Source organism: Pogona vitticeps, chromosome 2, assembly GCF_051106095.1.
Source record: "Pogona vitticeps strain Pit_001003342236 chromosome 2, PviZW2.1, whole genome shotgun sequence".
NCBI classification, from domain to species: domain Eukaryota; kingdom Metazoa; phylum Chordata; class Lepidosauria; order Squamata; family Agamidae; genus Pogona; species Pogona vitticeps.
The window spans coordinates 272661781-272688707 of record NC_135784.1 but is presented as its reverse complement, the minus strand read 5'-3'; the positions used below and the strand labels follow the sequence as shown (position 1 = coordinate 272688707).

The 26927-nt window shown below is 40.5% G+C and overlaps 1 protein-coding gene across 3 annotated transcripts in view; it reads right to left on the bottom strand.

Annotated features, from left to right (window-relative positions):
• The window catches only part of EDIL3 (EGF like and discoidin domains 3), a 314619-nt gene that overhangs the window by 194322 nt on the left and 93370 nt on the right, over positions 1 to 26927 (bottom strand). For 2 of the 3 annotated variants that reach the window (XM_072992583.2, XM_072992584.2), the window contains exon 2: positions 4038 to 4166. The exons of the other annotated variant lie outside the window; for it this stretch is intronic. In XM_072992583.2, coding sequence (XP_072848684.1) covers positions 4038 to 4166 — 129 coding nt within the window. The remainder of the gene's footprint in view (positions 1 to 4037; positions 4167 to 26927) is intronic. 3 annotated transcript variants of the gene reach the window in all.

Below are 26927 nucleotides of genomic sequence, written 5' to 3'. Positions count from 1 at the left end.
GGAAAGCCTAATTAATAGACTGGTCGTTAGAAGAAAAAAGAAACCATGGAGATATACGAGCAACGGCAGCTCAGTATCATTTGATTCCCTTCATTTTCCCATTGGCAAAATGTCAAAACATGGTAAGGGAAAATATAGTGTTGTTGTAGAATGATGTGAAAAAGTTTCAGGCCAGTAGACAAGTAGGCTGTCAAAGACTTGCCATTGGCTACAGTTGCAGGTTCTGTGATTACTTTTCCTAGCAGCTCTGCTGGCCTTTAGGATTCCAAATTCCCACTTTTCCCCATGTCTGTGTGATACACACCACTTTATTCTTCTGATAATACCATCCTCAGTAGCCTCTACCCGTTTGCTTAGGAAAAAGGTCCTTGTATGCACTGCTCTGGCTTCCTGGTTAACTACTATACATAAGTGTCACAACCGGGCTGCTCCTGGCTTGGTGTATGCTACACTAAGTCATGCAGGCTGCAATGCTTGGCTGGTCCATGCAAGCAACAGAACGTAAGTTGTGGAGACCTACGCTCAGCTTCTTTCAGACCTCAGCTTCTTCCAGCAGAGTGGTAATCTTGAAAGCAGGGGTCTCAAACTCAATTCACCTGGGGGCCGCTGGAGGCAGAGTCTGGGTGAGGCTGGGCCGCATCAGATTTTCCGCCAAGCGGAGCAAGGGCCCGAGGAAGCCGCCCAGGAGTTTCCTTAGCCCAGCTGGGGTTCAGAGGAGGAAGAGGAGGAGGGGCGTGCAAGCCCTCGTCGCCAGCCATGGCCCCCTCCGGCTCCTTCTTCACTACCGCCACCACCACCACCAGCAGGACGAAGAAGCGGAGAAGGGAGGGAGCGCCGTTGACCACCTAGCATGGAGGAGGAGGGCACAACATAATTTTTTTTTTAAAAAACCCACACAGAACTCGCCTTGCCAAAGGAGAAAAGCCCCGATGGTACCCGTGAAATTAAACAAAACTGGGAACCCCCCACAGATGCACGTGTGTGTGCATGCACATGGGCATACACACACACACACACACACGCACAGAGAGAGAGGTCCGTCAACCTTCCTCAGAGGTCCCCCCCTCAAAAAAAGGCACACTCAGCAGCAGTAGCAGCTACCCCCGTCATGACAGAGGAGCAAACTTTGCTAGGCTGGAAGGCTGCAGTTCCGGATGGTGGGTGCAAGAGGCGCTGTCTTGGGGGAGAGCCGGCGATCGAGGTGAGGCTTTTTTTGACTCTTGACAGCAGAGGATGCATGGGCGCTTTGGGGGGGCAGGCAAGGTGGGGGCCACGCACTATTGTCCGGCGGGCTGAAAATGGCCTCCAAGCCACATGTTTGAGACCCCTGCTTGAAAGTGAAGGCAATGCATACTTCTTTTAAACAGTTATCTGAGTTATACAGGTAGAAATGAGGAAGCTGTGGGAACCCATGACTATAATACCCATTAATCTGTGCTCACACAGTAGGCTTAAGTCAAATTCCTATACAAAGGAGATGCTCTTTGAGTCCATACCAGGAATGATGGAAAATTAAGTCACAGCTCCTATCAGCCATTACACACATGCCTTCATTCTGAGCCACACTCTTTATACACTGATTCTGCTACTATGGAGACAGAATGCATTAGGGATGTTATCACTGTCACTGTGGGCTTCCTTTAGCCTGTTGAACTCTGATTTACTGGATGATTCATGAAAAGGAAGACAAGCCGGCTGACTCATGAAACCCAGGCTGACTCTGCAGAGCTAGCAGACGCCAAGACTTTCTTTTTTATCATTAACTGGAAAAACTGATCAGGAAACCACCGAAATATAATGAGCAGTATGGAACTTTCTTAGCCAACTATAACGGAACTTCAAAGCACTCATTTCCCTTGGCCTCTATTTCCCTCCTTCTCAACCTGGGTTTCAATGCTTCATTTGCCACACAAACTAACTGCAGCAGTTTTGTTACTCAAAATAAAAAAAAGCTTCTTTCTGTCCACTGGACACAGATAGGAAGGAGCTTTAAAATAATTTCAGAAAATGTAATGCTGCTGCCTGCAGCCTCTCGATAACTAATATGCATAGTTGGTGAAATCATTTAACGTCTTTGAAATGCTAATACTTTGGCAGTTTTCTGTTGAGCCTATTATTATTACTTCTCAATTGTTATCTCTGCTATCAAAAATCCATTTGTGCCTACTGGTATGGTGTTAACTATTCCCAATGACACATTCTGCCAACCATCTGGAGACCAATGGGAATAACTTTTGCTCAATAGTTTCTCCGTTCTCAGAGAGAGAATTTGTAGCATGCCTTGCCAGGTAGTTTCTGAGAATTAGTTAGAAAATCTGCAAGAGTGTGGGAAGGAGGATCCTGCCAGTTGTTGAGATGGCCCAGCAGGCTGGCCCAAGACATTTCCATTCCTCAGGTGGAACAGCAAATGGTGTATCTCTCCGAAAGTCAAGGTAGGATCTCAGGACAGGTAAAGTATTTTGGATCCTGAAGAAAAACATCTCAGCAATTCCCCTCTCCAAGATCAGCAGCAGCTGCAATAGTACCAAACAACTCCAATAAAGTAGATGACTAACAATGTATTGCTCTTTCATGACACCCAAAACTTAACATCTGATGGTAGGCTTAGCACTTTTTGAAGAGGTGCTCCCTCAAGTGATGAATGCCGCATAATTTTTCTCAACTGCATGCTTTTAGAGTGTGCTGTTTTGTGATTGTCAGTAAACAAAGACTTAAGTTGCAAGTCTGATTGCTGGGGTATCTACTTCTGAGGAGATCCTATTGCAAGAGAATAAACAATAATAGGAAATATGGATTCTCAACATCTAGTCTGACCTCAATTGCTGTCTCCTGTGCCTAATGGTAGACCAGTTGTGGGTTATAGCATAGAGACGTACAATGCTGGGTGTTTTATCTGTGTGGCTAAGCATGCTACACATTTGTCCCATAGTCTGAAGGAACCTGCATCCAGATGGCTAGAGTACTGGTAGTTAAGCCCTAATACCAAACTTAATACTGTTAATATTGTTTCATTGTATGGGTATACTGTGTATATACTTACAGTGACAATTAATAATAATAATAATAATAATAATAATAATAATAATAATAATAATAATAATAATAATAATAATAATAATAATAATAATAATAATAGTAGTAGTAGTAGTAGTAGTAGTAGTTGTTGTTGTTGTTGTTGTTGTTGTTGTTGTTATAGTTGCATTTTTGAAAACCAACTCTTTACAATTACTTAAAAGTAAGCACAACAGTTACTTTAATGTACTTTTAAAGAAAAAAATCTTAGTATTACAAGTTACAGGCCTGCAGTACAAAACACACTCTCTTCTTGTCTACCTTACTATCACTTCAACACCACAAAAGAGCACAAGGAAGCAACACTAAACAAAATGAGTCAACATTTGAACCTTGTGATATTGTTTCTCAGATAATAAATCTGGCCACACCTGCTTAAATGTAAAATTGACTGAAAATTTCAGTTACATTGTGAAAGTTATCTCTCATAAAGTTGTAATCATAATGGCTGAAATCCTATAGCACAGCTTCACCTGTTCAATGGGAATGAAATAATCGACAGTGGCAGATTGCCATGGACTAAAACCTTCCTATTGTGATTTTGGGGTGTGTGTGGTTCATACACAATGGGAGAAAGTTGAGTGTATCCCAAAATTGCAAAAGAAAGCCTTTAATTAGTGGCAATCTGCTGTTGCCAAGTACATCATTCCCATTGTGCAGCATTTCAGTCCTTTTAGTGCACTTACATCTCCACTTGGTGGGCAGGGGAACATTACTTACAACTAATTGTTTTTCACTGATTACCTCCAAGCTCTAACAAAAATCTAAATTCAGTGTACAAAGTCTGCACTGTAATAAGTGTATTAAGACATTCAAAGCAAATAGTATACTAATTAAAGCATCAGCAGCAAGCAAAACAGAAACCTGAACATTGCAAAAATGTATTGCAGGTATTGCATTTTGTATTTTCAGAAACATATTATGCACATCAAGCATTGTTGCCTTTTTGTTTTGTTTGCACTTACCAACCTCCACATCACTAGAACAATTCGGATCTGAGAAGCCATTGGGACACTCGCAAGTATAGAAGTCATCACCAAACCCTGACAAACAGATGCCTCCATTTTCACAGGGATTGGAGTCACATGCATCCCCTGTGAATTAAAGAAAGGATTTCACAATTTGTTGAGTGTCTAATTTTAAATACCATAACAAACAATACTGTAAATGCTGCAGGTTCATTTTTAAGTCAAGGTCAGATTTAGGATCTTCCTTTTCTAACAATGAAGTACCTTAACAAAAAAAAAAAAAAAAATCAACAGTTCTTTATTGGTAGGTTTTTTTAAAAAATAAATAAAGACTTTCTTGCTGTAGGTAGTCATGCTACCACACTGTTTCCGTGGGCCTTTGGATGTTAGTTCACTGCTGTTCCTCCACATGTGGTGAATCATTATGTAGTGATCAAGGTTCCCTCTATGCCACGCGCATGCATGTATGCATGCAACTCCGCCTCCCTCCACATAGCTTTCTCCCTCCTCCGTTCAGCAAGTGCATTCAACCCCTTAAGTTCCGGTCGGAATAGAACCCTGTGCATGGGGGTGGAGTCATGTGAGCTCACAAGAGCGACGTTGCATGCATCAGATGGGGAGCCTCCCACCCAGCAGGGCTGAAAATTAGAGGGTACTTGGTAGTACTTGGTAGTGATGCACATACGATGAAATTGTTTGATGGGCTTTATATTGTTACTACACTGTCATTTGAATTCTTATCAATTATGTGAGGTATTTTATTATTTGATCATTGTGTTTGCTATATATGTTGTGGTTTTGTATTGTGGTGTGAACCATTCTGTGTCTTTGGCCAGTATGAAGGAAGGAAGGAAGGAAGGAAGGAAGGAAGGAAGGAAGGAAGGAAGGAAGGAAGGAAGGAATGTTTATAGGTAAGGGCCAGGTAGTGTGCTGGTGGCAACAACAGTAGCATGATCCTGCTCCTCGTTATACAAATGTTACTCCTTTCATGTGAGTAAAACTGAAGTGAGTTATACATACAGAAACACACACAAATGGACTCCCATGGACTTCACATTTAACCAGCCCACTGACTTTTTACACACATGTTGTTGTTGTTGTTGTTTAGTCGTTAAGTTGTGTCCGACTCTTCATGACCCCATAGACCACAGCACGCCAGGCCCTCCTGTCTTCCACTGCCTCCCAGAGTTTAGTCAAATTCGTGTTGATAGTTCCAATGACAGTGTCCAACCATCTTGTCCTCTGTCGTCCTCTTCTCCTCTTGCCTTCACACTTTCCCAACATCAGGGTCTTTTCCAGAGAGTCTTCTCTTCTTGTGAGATGCCCAAAGTATTGGAGCCTCAGTTTATGTCCTTCCAGTGAACACTCAGGGTTGATTTCCTTCAAAATTGATAGGTTTGTTCTCCTTGCAGTCCAGGGGACTCTCAAGAGTTTCCTCCAGCACCAGAATTCAAAAGCATCAATTCTATGGTGGTCAGTCTTTTTTATGGTCCATCTCCCACTTCCATACGTCACTACAGGAAAAACCATAGCTTTGACTATGCGGACCTTTGTCGGCAAGGTGATTTCTCTGCTTTTTAAGATTACATACATGGCAAAAGAAGAAAATGAATGTGAGACTTATAACTCCCCCATGGACCCAGTCGACAGACATAGCCGAGAGAACCAAGAGATCATTTAGCTTTACCCTTGCCCAATGAATGAATTAGCTTGCTAATTTTATCATTTTAAGTTATTTTCTTCATGATTCTAACACTAAGGCATGGAATTTCTTTTTGGACTATCCCGCATGATTGCACCAGTATCTTTTGAAACTGGCTGCTGCAATGCATTGTGTTTTTAAATTCCTTTCAAGAATGCTGAGATTTTTCTCTGGCTCTACATCTTGGCTTTTTCTCTAGCTCCTGTTCTCTTCTAAGGAAATAATTTCCCACACTCTTGGCACTGGTGTTAAGTGTTCCGCTTCACCAAAGCGAGGAGGAGTCCAAGGATAAGACTACAAAGACTTTCTTTCCTTTGAAGGTGGGAACACAAGAGATTTTATGTCTTGTAAATCTATGTTTGTTTACTAATATACAAGTACAGCACTGTGGAGATAAATGGAATCCTGCATGTTTCTAGGAGTCGTCGTTCTTTAAAGCACAAGCAGCTTTCCAAAGCTGATTTCTAGTCCATCCAAATTCTGCTCTGATGTGGATGCTGCAGTTGATTTAGGTACTGCTTGCCCTGTATGAATGGATGAGTTTCAGTTTCTGCAGCCTGATGATGTGGTCAGGACCTTTGGGGAAGTGAGGGCTACCACATGTCTGCTGGATCCTTGCCCTTCCTGATTCATAAAAGCTACCAGAAAGGGACTGGCTGATTGGGTAGGAGAAATGGTGAATGCCTCCTTGCAACAGGGTAGGATCCCATCATGCTTAAGGGAGGCAATAGTAAGACCATTGTTTTAAAAAGCCCCCTTTGGAGCCCACAATACTGAATAATTTTGTTGTTTAATCATTAAGTGGTGTCCGATTTTTCATGACCCCATGGACCAGAGCACGGCAGGCCTCCTGTCTTCCACTGCCTCCTGGAGTTTGGTCAGATTCATATTGATAGCTTCGATGAGACTGTCCAAACAGCTCGCCCTCTGTCGTCCCCTTCTCCTCTTGCCTTCACACTTTCCCAACATCAGGGTCTTTTCCACGGAGTCTTCTCTGGATAATTACTTACCAGTATTTAATTACTGACCAGTATTTGATATGCAGTTCTTGGGGAAGCTGCTGCTACGATAACAAGACGCTGTTATCTCTGGCTTTGCTGCTCCCACTCTTCCATTCAAGATTAATTGCAGCAAGGCGTAATTGCTACACTTGTAGCTCTGAGTTGGACTTTTGGTAGCTAGTTGCTGAAAAGAGAAGGCTGAACTGTATGGGGGGTAAACGATGCAGAACCAGCCCGGACCAGAGCAGCACTTGCAAGGGCCAAGGGCGGTGAAACAACTGAAGATTGATGAGTTTATAACAGCCAACTGTCCTGTGAGTAACCTTGTTACATTACCTATAACTTCCAGCATTATTACTAACAACAGATTTGCTTTGCTGAGAAATGAAAACCTCTCGTCCCCACCGGGTGCTTGTGACTTATCTGCAATTTCTACCGCTTGCACCCCCCCCCTACCTCCAAAAAAGTACAGTTCCCCTCTGAAAGTAACCAGGCAAACTTTCTAGCTGAACAATGTCTCCTAACAGCCCAAACAGTAATAGCCATCTTTGAAAACTTACAACGGGTTTGCAATCAAATGAACTCAGTTGAAAGTGCTCTGGGGAAACTTACTGAGACCCTTCTTCAATCCAAGGATAATACACAAACCAGGGGGTTCAAAGAAAGGGCAGATGGCAGATTCAGCAGTAAAGATGGCATACAACTGGCTCCACAACAATTGGCTTCCCTATTGAATAGGGAGACAAAGTCATCAAAGATCTTTCAGAGCACTCAGGTGATATTACAAATTGCTCCAATTGACATCAACAGAAAGAGATGGGAGACACACAGATCAGTGATGATCTCCTTGAGTCAACTGTTAAATATAGAAGTGCGGAAGACTGACCTCAAGAATATTCGATGGCTCCCGCACAAGTATGGTCATAAAAGAGTTTGTCTCACCTTTGAACATGCTGTGATCCCTCTCATTCTCCTAAAAATAAGAACTTATCTGGGCAAATTTCAAATTACTCCCTCAAGAGTTTTTTCTGAACCATCAACTTTGCCCCCTCTACGGAGCAGGCCTACTTCTTTGATCCCTGGGAGCAATCCTCAAAGATTAACCAGGGAAGACTTCAACTTTAGATCTGATTCCAATGCTGGGAAATCAATAAGGGTATAGCCTAAGAACTCAATGATCTCCCCCTTATCTGATCACAGGTCTCCCCTTTGCAATAGAGAAGAAACTCAAGCTCCCTTGATTGACCTTAACAATAAATGGGAGGAAGTCAAAGCTAGTGTTGCTTCTGTATGTAATAAGACCATATCACTGAGAAGTTACCTAATAACGGATGACTCTGGCCTACAAGCCAAAGCTGCACCCCTCAATCAATATCCAACAGCAAGTAATGATAACAGCCTGATACAAGAACCTAAGCGAGATCTTAAGCATCAGATGGTACCTCATCAGGATATTCCAATTCTGATTTCCTTAGATGGTGAAGAAACTGAAAACAACAAAGGACATCTCATGAATGGGGCTAGTTCATGAGAACCATTTGATTCTGAACTTCGAACATTAGCCACTCTGGAGAAGGACACGACTCCTCAACTTAGCCCTCTAAAAACTGCATCTCAACCCACTCTACCGCAACACAGCACAATTCAATCTGTAGACATGCATCACTCTGGAACGACCGACATGGCTACACCTTTTAATCTTAAAACCCAGGATCCTCCCCTATCTCCTGATCTTATGGACTGACAGAAAACCATAAATGACACCATCTCTGTTCTGTCATGGAATATAGCAGGATGGAATGCAAAGAGCAATGACAATTCCTTCATCAAGTATCTTTCTAAGTTCGATATCTTACTGTTGCAAGAGACTTGGGCACTAGGGGAAATTGAAGTTAATGGTTACTCTGCCCACCAAATAAGTGCCACTCCCAGTGAAAAGAGGGGCAGAGCCAAGGGCGGCCTTCTTATATTGGTCTCAACTAAGCTCAATATTATAATGACCAAACTCCCCTCCCTTAATCAATATGCTGCAGCAGTGAAGGTCAAATTTAATCACAGTACAATAGTGTTCATTAATGTATATTTACCACCCCAGAGACGGAATGCCCAGATCAAACGGATTTACCAAGATCTTGAATCCTATATTCAAAACCTTTTGCTAACTAACGATGACCAAATGATAATTGGGGGTGATTTTAATGCCAGATTGGGTACAAATGACTCTGCTCTTTATGCTGCCTATAATTTATGCCCACCTGATGGATTACACTCCCCCATAGTCACTAGGCGCCTCTTTAAAGATACTTTCAGTAATTATGCAGGCCTTAATTTGGCACAGTTAGTTTATCGGCTTGACCTACACATATTAAATGGAAGTACTTCAGGTGACATACCAGGGGAATTCAATTTCTGGTCAGGAACGAGGATGAGTACCATAGATTATATGATTGTCAGCTGTAACATACTGAATACTGTCATCAATCTGGTGATCGACAGTAGGATTGATAGTGATCATCTGCCACTAAAATTGTACCTGAAGTTACAAGAACACCACACTCATATTGAGAAGGCCTTGCCTGTGAATCCTGAGATGATACTAACCAACTCCAGGATCTATTTTACTAATCTACTTAATAACAATCAGTTCTCTGAGATCCATTCCACCTTTCTCAAAACGGGCCAAAGTAGCAACATAATTGTGCTGTATGAAACACTAATAAATAAACTAGTAGACTTAGCTGATTCAAATAACTCAGCAAAAACCCATACTAACAAGTGCAGGTCCTATAACTGGTTTGATAAGGAGCGTGTTGATGCAAAAAAACTGGTAATTTCAGAATTTAAACAAAATAAAAACAAAAACCCATCATCAGTGGAAGTGGAGGAACTGCTGCAACTTAAGAAAGACTATAAGACTATAAGACTCTTAAGAAAGAGAAAAAAAAGGAGAGCTCAACAGATAGAATGGGAAAAACTTATCAAAGCAGTCGGGGGAAAGATATGAAATCATTTTGGGAATCCATAACAGTTACTACCAACAATCTTTCAGTTAGGATGAACTCTTATATTAATGCTCGAGTGTGGGAAGCCCACATCCATGAGCTTTATGCCAAAAGAGACAATTCCTCATTTCATATGAGTTGGCTTTATATGAATCTACCAGAATGGCACCCTGTATCAATATCTGTAATAAAAGACCTTGTGAACCAACTGAAAATTGGTAAGGCCCCAGGCTGTGACGGTATTCCTCCCGAACTCATTAAGAACAACTGTGAATGGTGGGCTCCAATTCTGGCAAACCTTTTCACCTATATAGACCAAAATGGTCACATGCCATCGGAATGGGGCACAGCCATTATTATCCCCATTTATAAAAAAGGTAAAAAAGACAATCCAGTTAATTATAGGCCAATCAGTCTACAACCCATAATTAGTAAGCTTTATGCCAGACATTTATCATGGAAATTGATAGATTTGGATGGACTCTGAGAGTGTTTTGGCAGATGAACAAGCTGGATTTAGATCTGGTAGATCTACACAGGACCATGCCCTTACTCTAAGGCACCTAGTAGATAAGTACACCAAGAAACCCCGAGGGTCCTTATTTGCCGCTTTTATTGATCTTAGATCGGCTTTTGATCTAATTTCATGAGATAGGCTCTGGAGTAAGTTAGAGTCTTCCACAATAGATCGACGCCTTCTGCTGCTTATGTATAAGCTGCATGAAAATACAACGCTCAGAATTAGATGCAACAAGGAAGGACACTTGTCTGATAATGGTGTGAAGCAAGGGTGTATATTAGCTCCATTGTTATTTAAATTTTATATCAACTCAATGGTAACGGCACTCAGCCATCCAGAGTTCCATCCCCCCAAACTAGCCAATAGACATATATCACTTCTGTCATATGCAGATGATGCAGTCCTAATTTCACAGACACTAATAGGACTTAAGAGAGCTTTATACGCTCTCGCACAATACTGTAAAGAAGAAATGCTACAGATAAATTACTCGAAGACCAAAGTTTAAGTGTTCGCTCAGAGGCCCAGGATCTATAAGTGGTTAATAGATGAGCATGAGATTGAGCCAAATCCCTTAGTCAGCTCTTGTATGGGGCACAATTGGGCCCCTGTTCTTCGTTTATCCAGTTAGAAGTAGTTCAGTCCAAATTTGTGAGGGCTATACTACAAGTTCCAAGAGGGGTATCTAATGCAGCCCTCAGGCTTGAAGTGGGCTACCTGAAGGTTGAAGCCAGAGCTTGGCTGGCTATTTTTAACTTTTGGCTAAAACTAACCTTTCAACCAAATGGACTGACTTCACTGGTATTACAGGATAACCATCAGTCACCTTGGAAGAGAGCAATATACCATAAAATCAACAGATACGGCTATTCAGTAGAAAGTATCCAACAAATGGGATACGTTAAGGCCAAGAGTAATCTTAGGCAGCGTATTATTGAGACAGAAAGGCAGCAGGATCTTGGTATTATCAGAAATAGGTTTACAGTTGACAACACATTGCTCCCACTGAAACCAGCAAAATATCTCTACTTACCCCTAACACCTAAACAACGCAAAGCTCTTACTTTGGCCCGCTTCAATGCACTTCCGTCAGCAGTCCAGGAAGGGAAGTATAACAACATCCCTTACACTAAGCGTTTATGCCCCTGTAACTCTAGTGAGATTGAATCTATCTCCCATGTATTACTACATTGTGCCTTTTATTCTGACATTCGAGACGCCCATGTTAACCCTTACATAAGGGCATTTCCTGGACGATCAGAGGCACACTACACACAGTTTTTGCTGACAGGACGATGCCCTGGCAGATATACTGGGCTAAATTCAGATATGCTGACAAAGTAGCTAAATTCTGTGCTGCTGCAATCAAAATCCGTGAAGGAAAGGTTTCACCTAGAGCGCAGCTATAGAATCTGTAAATTGGTGTATAAATTGGTAATGTTCACACGGGCTCTACGAGCTCCAAAGTAACAATTTTGGCATTCAATGTAAGCTGTAACAGCCCATAGATAAGGCCTATGATAGGGAGTAGGAGATATTTAGTAAGATGTGTGAATGTGGTTTTATATATATGTACCGTATATGCCGCCGTATACGGCGATGGGGCATATTAGACGACCCCCCCAAAATGCGGCGCCGGGAAGTGTCTTGGGGGGCGGCGGCAGGAGGAGGAGGAGGAGGAGGAGGAGGAAGAGAGAAAGCGTGGCGTGGTGGGCGCGTGAGCGGTTCCCTCCCTCCATCTGCCTGCCTGCCTGCGTTCCTCCCTGGCGGTGGCAGAAGAGGGAGGAGGAGGAAGAGGGAAAGTGGAGAAGGAGGAGGAGGAGGAAGAGGGAAATCGAGGGGGTGGAAGGCGCGGGAGCGCGCACCGCTTCCCTTCCTCCATCTGCCTGCGCGGCCCCACATCACTCTCTTGGTGGCGGCGGTTCCCTCCCTCCTGGCGGCAGGAGGAAGAGGAGGAGGAAGAGGAGGAAGAGGGGAAACACGGGTGGCAGGTGGGCGAGCGAACACGCACCGCTTCCCTCCATCCATCCCTTCCTCCCCGGCCAGCGTGGCCCCGCATCACTCTAGCGGCGGCGGCGGCAGCAGCAGCTCCTCCTTCCTTGCACCTGGCGTACAAGACGGGCCCCCCAATTGGAGGCATGTTTTTGGGGCCCCAAAACTCATCTTGTACGCCGGCATATACGGTATATGGATATTTTTAGTCCCTTGGTGCTTTAGTATTTTTAATGTTTTAGATTGTTTTAATGTCCCCAATTTAATAATGTATCTTAATTTTGCTGATCAATGACAGTAATAAAACATTTTTTTAGCTTGAAGGCACAGTTCTTGGGGAAGGTGCTAGAGCAGGCTGTGGCCTCTCAGATGAAGAGGTTCCTGGATGAGACAGAGTGGGGCTGGTTACAGGAATCACATAACCACCTTGTTAGAGCCCTTTCACTGGTTGCCAATCAGTTTCCAGGCCCAATTCAAAGTACTAGTTTTAATGTATAAAATCCTAAATGGCCTGGGTCCAAGCTATCTCAAAGACTGTCTCTCCCATTATGAACCAGCTTGAGTGTTAAGATAATTAGGAGAGGTCTTTCTCTTAGTCCTGCCACCTTCACAGGTTCGCCTGATGGGGACCCAGGAGAGAGCCTTCCCTTTTACTGCTCCCAGACTTTGGAACTCCCTCCCACAGGAAGCCAGACTGCCCCCATCTTTGTTGTCCTGCTGCAAGCAGGCAAAGACCTTTTTCTTCAGGCAAGCCTTCCCCCAGTAACCATCTACCTGTGTGTGATTATTAGATCTGCTGCTTTGACTGGATTTTTAGTACTACTTGTGTTTTCAATTTCTTAGAGTGGCATATTTTTTAAAAAAATATATTTTATACTTATTGTTCTTAGCTTTAACGTTGCCTTTTAATGATGTAGGATGCCTCTTTATATTTATTATTCTCAGTTTTGAATATTGTCTTTGAATGTTGTAAGCTGTCTTGGGTCCTTTTTCAAGGAGAAAGGCAGGATAAAAATATTTAAAATAAATAATTAAAATAAGTTCATCCCTTTCTCCCTTTTCCATCCCTCTGTGTGCTAACTCCCTGCCACAAAACACCAATCTGTTATAGAAGGGGTTGTGCTCCTCTTACAGGTCAAGTTCACAGTCTTGGAGTGTTCCTTGACTCTGCACTCTTGCTGGACTCCCATGTGGCAGCAGTGATTAGGAGTGCCCTTGCACAGCTCTGCTTAAAACACCAGCTACAAGACTACTTCAGTCAACCCAGATTTAGCAAAGTTATCTATGCCAGTGGTCCTCAACCTTGGGTCTCCAGCTGTTCTTGGACTACAACTCCCAGAAGCCTTCACCATCACCTCTGCTGGCCAAGATTTCTGGGAGTTGAAGTCCAAGAATATTTGGAGGCCCAAGGTTGGGGACCACTGATCTATGCCTTAGTTACATCAAGTACTGACAACTGCAATGTGCTGTGCACAGGGACTACTTTTGAAGAGGGTAAGGGATATTCATTTGATACAACATTCAGCAGCCTGGTTACCACCTGATGCACGGCAATATGATCATATGACCCCAATACTGAAAGACATGGATTGGCTTTAACCTTTAAAGCCCTAAGTGGCTTTGGGCCTGGATGTCTAAGTTGCTGTCTGTCTCATTATAAGCTTGTCTGGACATTAAGAGGCCCTTCTAAAAATACCAGCAGTTTTAGAGGCTCACCTAAAATGCATATGGGAAAAACTCTTCTCCTGTATAGTTCCCAGACTGTAGAATGACTCCTTCAGAGTTGCATTCTGACTGATTTTAAGGAGTACAAATGCATGTTTTTAGATTGGAATATATTTAACCTGCCATCCTGTTTTGTGTTATTATTTAAATGTTTACCCTGCTCATCTAGTGGGCAACTTACAATCAGGACATCAACACAGACATAAAGTGAAATTCAGTAAATGGCATAAATTAAAAGGGCAAAAAGAAAACTCTCTGATGTTTCACCACAGAAGATTTATCCTCCCCTCTATGAGGGACTAAAAGACAGTGGAGGTGGCAGAAAAAGAAACAAGGCCACTCATGATGCACTCGCTGCTTCATGGGAGAAAATAAATAAACTCCCTAGACTGGACAAGACTCTTTTCTTGATTGATTAGCGTGTTGCCAAGGAAGAGAGGGAGCTAGGGGACAACCAATCTGAGGCCCTAAGGAGGCCAGTGGTCATCTCTGATCTGTCCTCCTACCATGGCATTCCTCCAGTGCTGGGGGCAGCCACAAAGTGTTGCTTTAAATGGTACTCATTGTTGATTTCCATGCATTTACTTGATTTTAATGCAGAACGCCTTCTCCCACCTAGATCTACTCAAGTCACTCATTACAGCCAGGAAAGACGGTTGAGGGGCCTAACGCCAAGGGAGGCCCGAAAGAAAGAACAAGAAACCAGGCCTTCTCGGCAGTGGCACCTCGACTCTGGAAAAGTCTCCTGTCAGAGATTTGCCTGGCTCCCTTGCTGGGTGTTTTTAAGAGCCAACTTAAGACCTGGCTCTTTAGGCAGGCCTTCCCTCCTGTCACTACTTGATCTTTACTTTTCTATCTTTATTTTTTCCATCTTGAATAATGTCATTATTGTTGTTTTAAATTGCTGGTTTTTAATTGCTTTTATGCTATGTTTATTGTAAGCTGCCCAGAGTAGATGTGGTCCAAATGGGCGGGACATAAACAAACAAACAAACAAACAAACAAACAAATAAATAAATAAATAAAGGTGAAGATAGTTTTGCTTGATTTCATGATATGTTTATTAAATTTGCTTTTAGTTGCTTTCATTATGTTATGAGGATATAAGCCACTTGGATGCTATTTTCTAATGGAAAAGCAAGGTATTAGTGTAAGAAATAAATAAAACAATCTGAAACTAGGCAATTTGCCCATTGAGAAAAAAAATGCTTTCCCTCATTAGCCCCTCTTGTGGTATATAAGTTGATCACATCTGGCTATTAGCAAGCCATCAGTTTAACAGTGGATAGTTATTCAGGAGACATAATGCCACTCATAGAAACCATAGCTATGTAAATAATAGTTTCTTATATTTGGTAAACCTATACCCCCTTTTTTTGTTGTTTTATACCAATACTTTTTATTTATTCTAGATTTCTTCCCTCCATTACAATATTTGTTAACTATTCCTTGCCAATATTTCAACTCATCCTCTGTTAACTGCATTGGTAACATTCTGAATAGAAAATTAATTTTTGGTAAAATTTTCATTTTTACCAATGCAATCTTTCCAAACCAAGATAATTTGAACTTATCATATTCTTGTAGTTTCTTATTAATTACTTCCTTTAGTTTGTTATAATTATAATCCTTTATCTTTTGAATATTTTTCGCTAAATCTATTCCTAAGTATTTAATTGTTTTACATATTTTAAAATCATGTTTTTCAGTAAACTTTTCTTGTTCTATTCTACTATAATTAAACAACATTAAGTCAGATTTTTGCCAGTTTATGTTTAATCCGGTTATTTTTCTAAATTTTTCTAAGTGTGTTTTAATTTTATCTATACATTCTAACGGGTTTTTCACTGTCAATAAGGAATCATCCGCAAATAAATTAATCTTTATCTTCTTTTCTCCTATACCTTCAATTAAATCATCGTTCCTAATTACATTTGCCAACATTTCAATAACCAGGCAAAACAGAACTGGAGAGAGAGGACAACCTTGCCTAGTACCTCGGCCAAGAGCTATTTGGTCTGTCATCCCATCATTAACTATTGCTACAGAGGTATTCTCTAAATATAATTGATCTATTATCCCCCTAAACTTTTTTCCAAAACCCCAACCCTTTAACAAAGTCTTTAACGTTGGCCATTCCACACAATCAAATGCTTTAAATATATCTAATGATAAAATGCCAGCCTTCAGTTTATTTTTTTCTATATTATGTATAGTATTCAAGACTCTCCTTGTTAAGTTTTCCATTTGCCTACCTTTCAAGAAACCATTCTGATCCTCTTTGATATATTTTATAATAAATTTATTAATTCTATTTGCAAGTATTGCTGTAAATATCTTTGCATCCTGATTTAGTAAAGAAATAGGCCTATATGAACTTGGGTCTGTTAGATCTTTATTAGGTTTTGGGATAAGAGTTATCAATGAATGTTTCCATGAATCTGGTATCCTCTCTCCTTCCAAGATTTCATTATAAAGCATTTTTAATTTAGGGATCAATACTGATTTAAAGGTTTTATAATATTCCGAACCTAATCCATCAAAACCTGGGGTTTTACCATATTTTAGTTTATTAATTATCTCTATAATCTCTTCCTCTTTTATTTCTTTATCTAAGTCTTTTTTATCGTTCTCTGATATTTCACTCTTAACATTTTCTTTAATATAATTTTCTATATCTTCTTTTGATGCACTATTACTTTTATATAAATTTTGATAAAAATCTTGTATAATCTTTAATTTTTCTTTCATTAAACTGCAGTTTTTTCCTGTTTTATCTTTAATCACACCAATGTTGTTTTTTGTTCTTTTGGTATGAACCATTCTAGCTAAAAGTTTTGAATTTTTATTACTATGTTCAAAAAAATTCCTTTTAGTGTATATCAGGTCCCTCTGTACTTTTTCTAATTCTAAGCTTTCCAATTCCTTTCTTTTAGCTTGTATCTCTAATAATTTTTTATTGTCTCTATCTATAAAATATTTAGTTTCTAAATCCTTTAATGATTCTTCAATCCTTTTTACATTTCCTTCTCTCAATCTTTTTAATCTACAAGATTCTCTTATAGCAATTCCTCTCATAACAGCTTTCATGGTGTCCCATAACACGCCTATTTTATTCCCACCCGCTTCATTAAATGACCATATTTCCAACCATTCTTTCTTGACTTTGTCTATCACCTCTGTATGTTGAAGAATATTGGAGTCTATCCTCCATCTCCTAGCTTCTCTATAATCTTTCTTCACTTTTATTTCCATCACCATCAATGCATGGTCTGTTATCTTTATCACATTAATATTTGTGTCTACTACTTTTGAAATTAAATTTTGTGATATAAACATAAAATCTATTCTAGAGTAACTTTTATGTACCGCAGAATAATATGTAAACCTCCTTTCATCTCCCTTCAATTCTCTCCATATATCTTTCAAATCGGTAGTATTTATTATCTTACTCAGGGGGGTATCCCTTTTATGCAATTCATCTTTTTTATGTGTAGATTTATCTTTCAACTTATTTAAGACCATGTTGAAATCTCCTGCCATAATCACATATCCTTTCCTAACTTTTTCCATTTCTTTAATGACATGTTTGTAAAATTCTCCTTGGTTCATATTCGGTGCATACACATTTACTAATGTGTATTCTTCTTCCCCCATTTGTCCTTGGATTATCAAATATCTGCCATTACTATCTTTTATTATTTCTTTTACTACAAATTCACAATGTTTAGATATTAATATTGCTACCCCTCTAGATTTGGATGTCCCAAATGTTTTTTCATATATATGTATATTTTGCAATTTCAGTTCATTGACTCCATCCTTTAATTGATGTGTCTCTTGTAGATAGATAATGTCAACTCTACTTTTTTTTAATAATAATTCTATTTTCCTTCTCTTTAATACAGCTCCTAGGCCTTTCACATTTAAAGTGGCTACTCTTATGTTTTTCCCCATATCTGTTCAATCTTTTGCTTCTTAGCTGGTCCCTTTGTGCAATTCCCAAAACATAAACAAAAACAACTAAAAAAATTAAATTCACCTCTTTCTAATTCTCTATCCCTACCCTTCCTCCCTACATATAAACATTTTTCCTCCCTCCAGCTTCCCCGCATCTCACTAATGTTAAACACGCGATCTGGGAGGGGGGGAGACGCCACTCCCACCAGTCTGGACCCCAGCCGAACCTCCACCTCCTTTTCACCTATTATTTAGCTAACCAACTGAGGTTTATTGGTGAAATTATATATAATCCGGAAAGGTTAATTTGGTGGGAAATGGAATCATCAGAATTACAAGGAAATATAGAAAAATATTTATTTGCTAAAGGTAAGAAAGACAAAATAAGTCAAGTTAATAATCCCTTTTTAAAGACACTGTTAAATATATGGTATAAGTATAAAAAGAATTTATGTTCATCATACTCTCCATTTAGATTAGTGACAGAAATAGAAGATTTTCCTACCAATATGAAGGTGTATATGGATTTATTTAAAGAAGAAAAAGTGATTAGACTGAAAGATTGGCTGTATAAAATGAGATCGATAGATCAAATGAAACAAGTATTTCAAAACAAGACTATTTCATGGTTGAACTATGTACAACTGGAAAGATGGACTAAGGAATGGGCAAATAAATATAATAAAGGTAGAGAACACACAAAATTTGAGCAATTTTTATTCTCATATGAGGACATTCAGATGACTGACTCAGTAAAAGGTACAGTGAGTAAAATTTATTCACTTCTTAATTTAGAGGAAGAAGAAAGTGAGAAAGAAGGATTGAAATTGGTGTGGGAACAAGATATTGGGAAAAGAATAAATGAAGAAGAATGGAGGAGGATATGGAAAATGAGGATTTTAAGATTGATGTCAGTAAGAATAAAGGAAAATTTTTTTAAACTTAGTTTAAGATGGTATTTAACACCAGTAAAATTAAACAAAATCAACACCAGTCATCCGAATGTCTGCTGGAAATGTGAGAAAGAAGTTGGTACATACTTTCATATGTGGTGGGAATGTGAAAAGGTACAAAGTTTCTGGAGACAAATTTTTAAAGAATTAAGTTGTATCTGTGGAAAAGATATAGAATGTAAGGCTGAGATTGCTTTGTTATCAATATATGAGAATGTGGAATATGACAAAATGATTAAAGAATTGATAACTAATTTAATAACAGCAGCTAGATTGATTATTGCTAGACAGTGGAAATTAAAGACTGAATTACAAATTGAAGAATGGTATAAAGAAATATGGAATATAGCATTAAATGATAAATTAACTTGTAATTTAAAGATGAAGAAAGGAGAGTTGAAAAAGAATAATTTTTATGTAATATGGGGCAAATTTTTGGAATATGTGTTAATAAGGGGAAAAGGGAGAGCTCCAAATCAAGAATCTATGCAGTTCTGGAGAGGAGGACAATAGAAGAAGAAGAATGAGAAGAAGAAGAAAAAGAAGAATATGGCAAGAGGTCCCGTATATGGTGGTGGGGAACACTGTTATTGTGTTGTAAGTGTATATGTTTTATGTATATGATTTTTTTGTTATAGTTATAAATAAATAAAAAAATATATTAAAAAAAAAAAAAGAAACCATAGCTATGTATGCATATGCATTGACAAGTCTGATAGCAAAGAAATGCTCATCACTTAATAGCCATAGCAACCAAGATATACTTTCATGATGTAATGCCATTGTCCAGTACTGCATAATCAATATCTTCTTGTCTGTGAACAACATGCTTTCAATTGTAATATAGCTCTGTTCAAACAGCCTCTCAAACCTCTTCACCCTATATCTGGGTAGAGAAACAGTGGGGTGGACAGTTTCACTGAATTCATTTGAGTAATGAGTTTCTCTCCTCGTCCTGCACTTCCTGATCAGAAAATGCACCATAGGTAGAGTTCCCTCATGACATCTATCCCTGGCTTTTCATTAAAATGCGAGAAACTGGGAGACTGACAGATAAATGATTGTGCAAAGAAAGGCAGGAGATTCACACACATGCCTTAGCCACCGATTGCTTTATTCAAGCAAGACCGGCTCAAGAACTCTTAATCCCACACAGGAGCATTTCTCAGAAATTTTCTCCTCTGCGCATTTTCCAAAAATAATTTCTTTTCTATCAGCATGAGTGAGAATGGTTCAAACAAAAACCAGCACAATGCTACTTTTAATACAAATCAGGGAGGTGCAGTGGCCCATGATGCAGTCCGTGCCAGAATAAGGGTACTGTGCTCAGATTGGTGCCTACCCCACCCCATGACCTTTTGGAGGCAGTCCCTCTCACTCCATGTTCATGTCTATGCTAGTATTTTGTTTGTTACTTCTTCAGCATTCTGCAAACATACGGTGCACAACCCTAATACACATAGAACAACCGGCTAAGACATCAGTGCAAGACATGCCTGACATTATCTGTCAATCATTGTTGATAACACCAAATCCATCCATTTCAATGCAGTTTCTTTTAGATAATGATTGATTAAAAGGAAATACATTTTTCCCGATGCCCTGTCCTGATTAAGAAACTGCTGTCTGGAGCTTCTCACAGCAGTGATGACCCGTTGAGGAGGAAAGGGGAAATGACAGAATCAATGGTAGTGTCAACTCAGAAGGTCACTAAGTATAGCCATGTGCTGAAAATGTGTAGAAGAGGTTTCTTTATGGAATAGCAAATACATTTTAAATTCAATTAAATATGAGAATATATAAGAATCATGATGGTAAACACTGACTTAAATGAGGGCAATTCTCCCTCTCATATGAGAGACCTATCCATGATCTGAAAACAGAGTATTCATTTCTGGCAGAGCTATTATTGATATTCACACACAGATTTAAAGAGATTTAGAGCACAATCCTCAGTGGCCAAGGGCCAGCTGAGGTAATACTAGTTCAAACTAAACTCCTCTCAGCCTAGGAATAATGGAAATGATTTAGGACTGCCCTTCCCTGGGCCTCAGTTTATGCTGGCACAGCAGCTGTGTTCCTGTAGTGGTGGAGGTAGTGATCTGGTATAACTCATGCCCTCCCTTTCCCCACCTCCCTTTCTTCACTTCTTTTTAGATGTGGCGTGTTTTTTTTTGAGCAGATCGAAACCAGCAGAACAGTTCAGCCAGAGAATCTTCTGTCATCAGTAGCTAGTCATCAGAAAAGGGTTCTGCTAGTAGAAGGGTAATTTTGCCAGCAGGAAAAGCTTCCGGTTGTACTGAATCCCCTCCAACCAGCATAACTTTGAGTTAGGAGTGCACAGTCATGCAGCTTATTTGCCTATTAAAGGTCTGTAATCAGCTGAGATTGCCCTCTCTCCACCAAAATCAGGCAAAAGTTGTGATCATTGAATATGAGTTGAATTGTTCCAAAAGAGAGGACAATATCCAGGTCTGAATTTCTTTTTGAGCAGTGGCGCTTCTAACCCTCCATACAGGGTTTTCCCTCCACTATCCCTCACTAATGGATAGACTGATGGGAATTGGAATCCAACAATCTCTGCCAGGCCAAGCGTTCTCCAGCCCTGTTTGTGTCCATGGATCATTCTTCCTATATGTCAACACATTTTCAATTTTCTACATCTACAGGTTTTTGCCAGGGAAGTTATGTTCATCTAGATTAATGAGCACTAACTATTATCTGGGGAATGTTGATCAATTATTAATCCTGTCTGCTCAGTTCTGCTGAGAAAATGTTCTAAAGCACGGTAGGCGACGGGACAGTGGGTACAGATCACTGTCATCTAAGCATCAGCCGACAGTATGAATATTTACAAAGCCACGTGTGCAGCTGTTTTAATTGGAGACCCGCGATTCCAGCACTAAGATAGGCAGCACTGAATCCATCTTTTATTATTATTATTATTATTCCCCACATGAAAGGGAAGGAAGAGAAACTTGAGTTCACTCTGCCAGGTGTTAGGGAAGTAGGTCATGTTGAAACTTGGCATGTATACACATGCTTCCTGTTTGTTGTGTATCCTGTTCTGCCAACTAAGCATCTGAGGGAGATGCATCTTGGTTCAAGAGGAGAGCCAGTGACCTGCCTTTCCATATTTTGAAAGCATCTGTATTTTGCACTACCCCCAGTGTTCTTTGGGCACGTTTCATGTTATTCACTGCATTCTTTGGGGAGGAAAGGTTGGTAGAGGTCAACCTTACAGGGATCAATTTGATATCCCGTTAGGGAGAGAAAAGATGTTGTGGAACCAATTATTACCACCGTAGATGGAAGGATGCTCAGGGAATAGTATTCCCAGCAATGTTAATAATTAATCTGGCAAAGAAAATACATCATATGCAAGCCCATATGGAAAAACTGATTAAAATTAAATAGGAATCTTGGGCATAAGATAATGTTCCTGGGTCCATGTTGTTCAATTACACAGTCGATCTGTATCAGGAGCTAAGCAGTCTTGGTGGGTTCAAGGGTGAATGAACACCAGCTTTTTCATTTCTGGAAACTACCTCCCACTGTATATTGGGATTAGCCATTTGAATAATTTCGGTCTACACTGTTTTTATGTGCCAGAAACTGGTGGAGATATTTAGCTAGCCATACAAAATGTGTTGCCTATAATTTTACATGTTGAGAAACAGAGTTCAAATCACCTCAAACAGGGGTGACCCAAGACAATTTTGCTGCTTGATAGAAAAGACAAGTATTGTACATCTCTCTCTTATATGTATGTTACATGGATAGAAGCCAACGCGACTGGCAGTTTAATATTGTTTCCATATTAGCCATAAGACAGCATCCTCAGCTGCAGAAGGCATTTTTAATTTTTCTCTACTGGATTTGTCTAAAACAATTGAGAATTAATAGTCAATATAATAGATTATCTCCAGCAATCATATTGGACTCCTGTCTAAATCGTATTCAGGGCAGGTGCTCCTACTGTCCTACCTTTGTCACACTATGAACAGGCAATAATCTATTCTAGGTCATCCATGTGTACTCATAATCATTTTATCTTCTATTGTATTTTAATCATTTTATCTTTTATTGTATTTTAATTGAATTTTAATTGTTGTAAGCCGCCCAGAGACCTTTGGGTAGAGTGGGTGGCATATAAGTTAAATAAATAAATAAATAAATAAATAAATAAATAAATAAATAAATAAATAAATAAATAAATAAATAAATAAATAAATAAATAATGTGTGCATATACAGTACCTCTGTGTGTGTGTGTGTGTGTGTGTGTGTGTGTGTGTGTGTGTGTGTGTGTGTGTGTGTGTGTGTGTGTGCGTGCGTGAGTGCATGCGTGCACACACTCACACACAACCATTTTCAAAAGGCTAAATGACCCCAGGGCCCATCACTGACTATATGTATATTCCAAAGTTTAAATGAGCACAGGGCTAGCCTTGCAGAGGTGCAAGCTGAAAGATTGCCAAGGCACTGAACTGAGAAGGCCACAAACCTGGGCAAGGAGCTCCAAGTTAAGCATAAGTGGAGTTTTTTTTAATGTTCTGTCTACAGTGAGGTGTTACTGTTATGTGCTGTCAAGTCACCGATGGATAAGCAATCTCCAAAATGTCCTGTCCTCAACAGCCCTGCTCAGCTGTTGTAAATTCAAGTCTGTGGCTTCCTTTAGGGAGTTAATCCATCTCATATTGGGTCTTCCTCTTTTCCTGCTGCCTCCAAGCTTTCTAGCATTATTGTATTTTTTCAAGGTTTCTTGCCTTTTCATAACATGTCCAAAATAGGGCAGCCTCAGCTTCAACATTTTTGCCTCCGGAGATAGCTCAACCTTGTTTGTCTTTCTGGCACTCTAGTGTACCCACAAAGCTCTTCTCTATCACCACATTTCAAACGAATCAATTTTTCCTGCCAGCCTTCTTAATTGTCCAGCTTTCACACCCATATATGATTCTGCCACAATGAAAAGGAACCTATGGAAGCCTCAGGACCTTTCGGGATGAATCAGAAAATGTTTATTTCCAAAAAAGTGGTTGCAGCTGAATTTCCAACACTAACCCCCTATGCAATAAAAATCAAAACCAAATGCCATGCCATTGATCACCTTGCAATATTGCTATAAATTTAAAAGAAATTCTAAAAAGCAGAACTGTGGGGACTACTTTCATGGGAAAGTAAAGCTTTTGAGAAATTGGAGGCCAAATCATGACCCAATACTAGTTGTGCCATATTCCTGGAGCTGTACACAGCACTGTCCTTACTCAAATCTGCTGTAGGCCTTTAGAGAGAAAAGAGATTTATGATAAGCACCTGCATTAGAGGGAAAAAAATTCTCTTTAGACTATCAAAGATGGAACAAAGCTGTTAATAATGAGCCCCACTGAAAAATGGTTCCCAGTGTCTCTGCCCACTGAGGGGAGAGAGAATTTTGAAGGAAAATTTGTGTAGAGCTCATCGGACAGGTTTTCCTTTAAATCAGTGGTTCTTAACCTTCGGTTACTCAGGTGTTTTTGAACTGCAGCTCCCAGAAACCTCAACCAGCACAGGTGGTGGTGAAGGCTTCTGGGTGTTGCAGTCCAAAAACACCTGAGTAACCCAAGGTTAAGAACCACTGCTTTAAATGACTAGATGAGCAAGGTGATTTTTTTTATTTATTTTTTTGGAAGGGCTCATTTTGTTCTGTCTTCTTTTAATACTGTAAGCTGCCTTGGATTCTTTAGGAGAAAGATGGCATATAAATATTTTAAACAAACAAACAAACAAACAAACAAACAAACAAACAACTCAGCTAAATGTGAACATGCTCTGGGAGTCTAATTTTGATATAATATCCAGAACGACTTGATGCTTGACAAATAAAGAAAAGCCCCTTAGTACACTGGGAAAGCTTTTGTTCTTGAGTTTCCTAGAACTTAATTTTGGAGGACCTGGTTGTTGTATTGCAGTTTTCTGGAAGCTCCTATGGTCAAATAAGCCATATTTGCCAAGTAGGATGCCTCCAGATTTGGAACAAATGCAGGCATGAAGACACTGTGCCCCCTCCCCCACACCTATAAACTGAATACAAGCAAGGTTGGGGAAGGACAGAACAGAGGGAAAATAGCTAGTGTAGCCCTTGGTTGCTGTTTCTCCTTGCCTGCCAGGTTCAGTTTTGCTGTCAGTCACTGAGGTAAATTTGTCACCAAGAGAAAATAATAGATTGCATCAGTGTAATGAATACAGGAGACTCTTTTCAAAAAGCACAAGAAGAGTAAAAGAGTAAAGGACAAACAATGCAGTGGAATTACTTTAACACAGATTATACAGGGACACAACCTGCCCTGAGGTTTTTTCTGTCAGACACCAAGGACATCCAGCATTCCAGACAAATGGAAATAAGAGCTGGAAATGTCCTTGCTAAGAGAATTTAAGATTTTATAATTACTGTTCTCCCACAGGGCCTCACAGCAATTTATTGAAAAAGGCATCCTTTAGCATAGGTGTTTTCCTAACAAGCATCATTTTAGAGCATAAAAAATGGAAGCAAAATCAAGTGATATTAAATTTGGCTGAAGTCCATACCTATAAATTGATGAAACATATTTTAATTCATCATCATCATCACCCTACTCAAGGAGCTCAGACTAGCACAGTAAATCACAATTGGAGTAGGCCTATTTGAATCAATGTAGCTTATAGAGGAGCTGACTCACTAAATCCCCACTGATTTGATGAACCTACTCTAGTGTAATTTGCTATGCTAAGCAACAAGGTTTGGCCCCATGAGACTTAGATTTGAGTAAATGTGTAGAGCAGTAAATGTGTAGAGCACTGTGCTGAAAACTGCAATCCTAAATACATTTACTAGGAAGCAAAGACTATGTACACAGTGGGAGTTACCGTATTTTTTGCACCATAAGACACACTTTTTTCTCTCCAAAGGGGGGGTAGAAAGTCCGTGCGTCTTATGGTGCGAAGGTGGTGACTTCGCCCTCACTGGCCCCATGGGAGGGAGCGTCGTAAGGGTCCGAGGGAGCCTTCCAGCACCCTTGCGATGCTCCCCCACCCCCCCACAGGGCCAGCGCGAGTGAAATAGCGACCTTCCAGGACCTTTTGAGAGGCTTGAAAGCTTCTCAAAAGGTCCTGGAAGGTCGCTATTTTGCCCGCGCTGGCCCCGTGGGGGGTGGGTGGGGGAGTGTGGCAAGGGTCTGGAAGGCTCCCTTGGACCCTTGCCATGCTTCCTCCACCCCCCCACGGGTCCAGGGGGGGCAAAATCGCCAGCTCCCAGGACCTTTTGAGAGGCTTGAAAGCTTCTCAATAGGTCCTGGAAGGTCGCTATTTCGCCCGCGCTGGCCCTGTGGGGGGAGTGTGGCAAGGGTCTGGAAGGCTCCCTTGGAACCTTGCCATGCTTCCCCCCCCCACGGGTCCAGGGGTGCCATAATCGCCACCTTTTGGGGCTCTTTTGAAGCTTCCCAAGCCTTAAAAGAGCCCCAGAAGGTGGCGATTTTGCCCCCTCTGACCCCCGGGTGGGGGCAGGGTGAGTCTCTAAAGGGTCCTGGAACACACTCTAGGACCCTTTGGAGGCTCACCCTGCCCCCCCACCAGGCTAGAGGGGGCGAAATTGCCACCTTCTGGGGCTCTTCTGAAGCTTTCCAAGCCTCAAAAGAGCCCCAGAAGGTGGTGATTTTGCCCCCTATGGCCTTCGGGGGGGCTGGGTGAGCCTCCAAATGGTCCTAGGTTGTGTTCCATAAGACGGACCTCTCCATAAGGCTCACCAATTTTTAGGAGAAGAAAACAGATTTTTTCCCCTGTTTTCTTCTCCTAAAAATTTGGTGCGTCTTATGGAGAGGTGCGTCTTATGGAGCAAAAAATACTTTTGAGTACTTTTGAGTAAAAATGAATAGAATTTCACTGACTGTCATTCACTATCCTAGTGAGCTAAATGTGCATGGAGAGCAGAGAAATCAAGGTTTTGGATAGCATGTAGAGTCCTCATAGATCAACATGTCTCTCCTCTATAGACCATTTACACACATGAAGCAACGAGA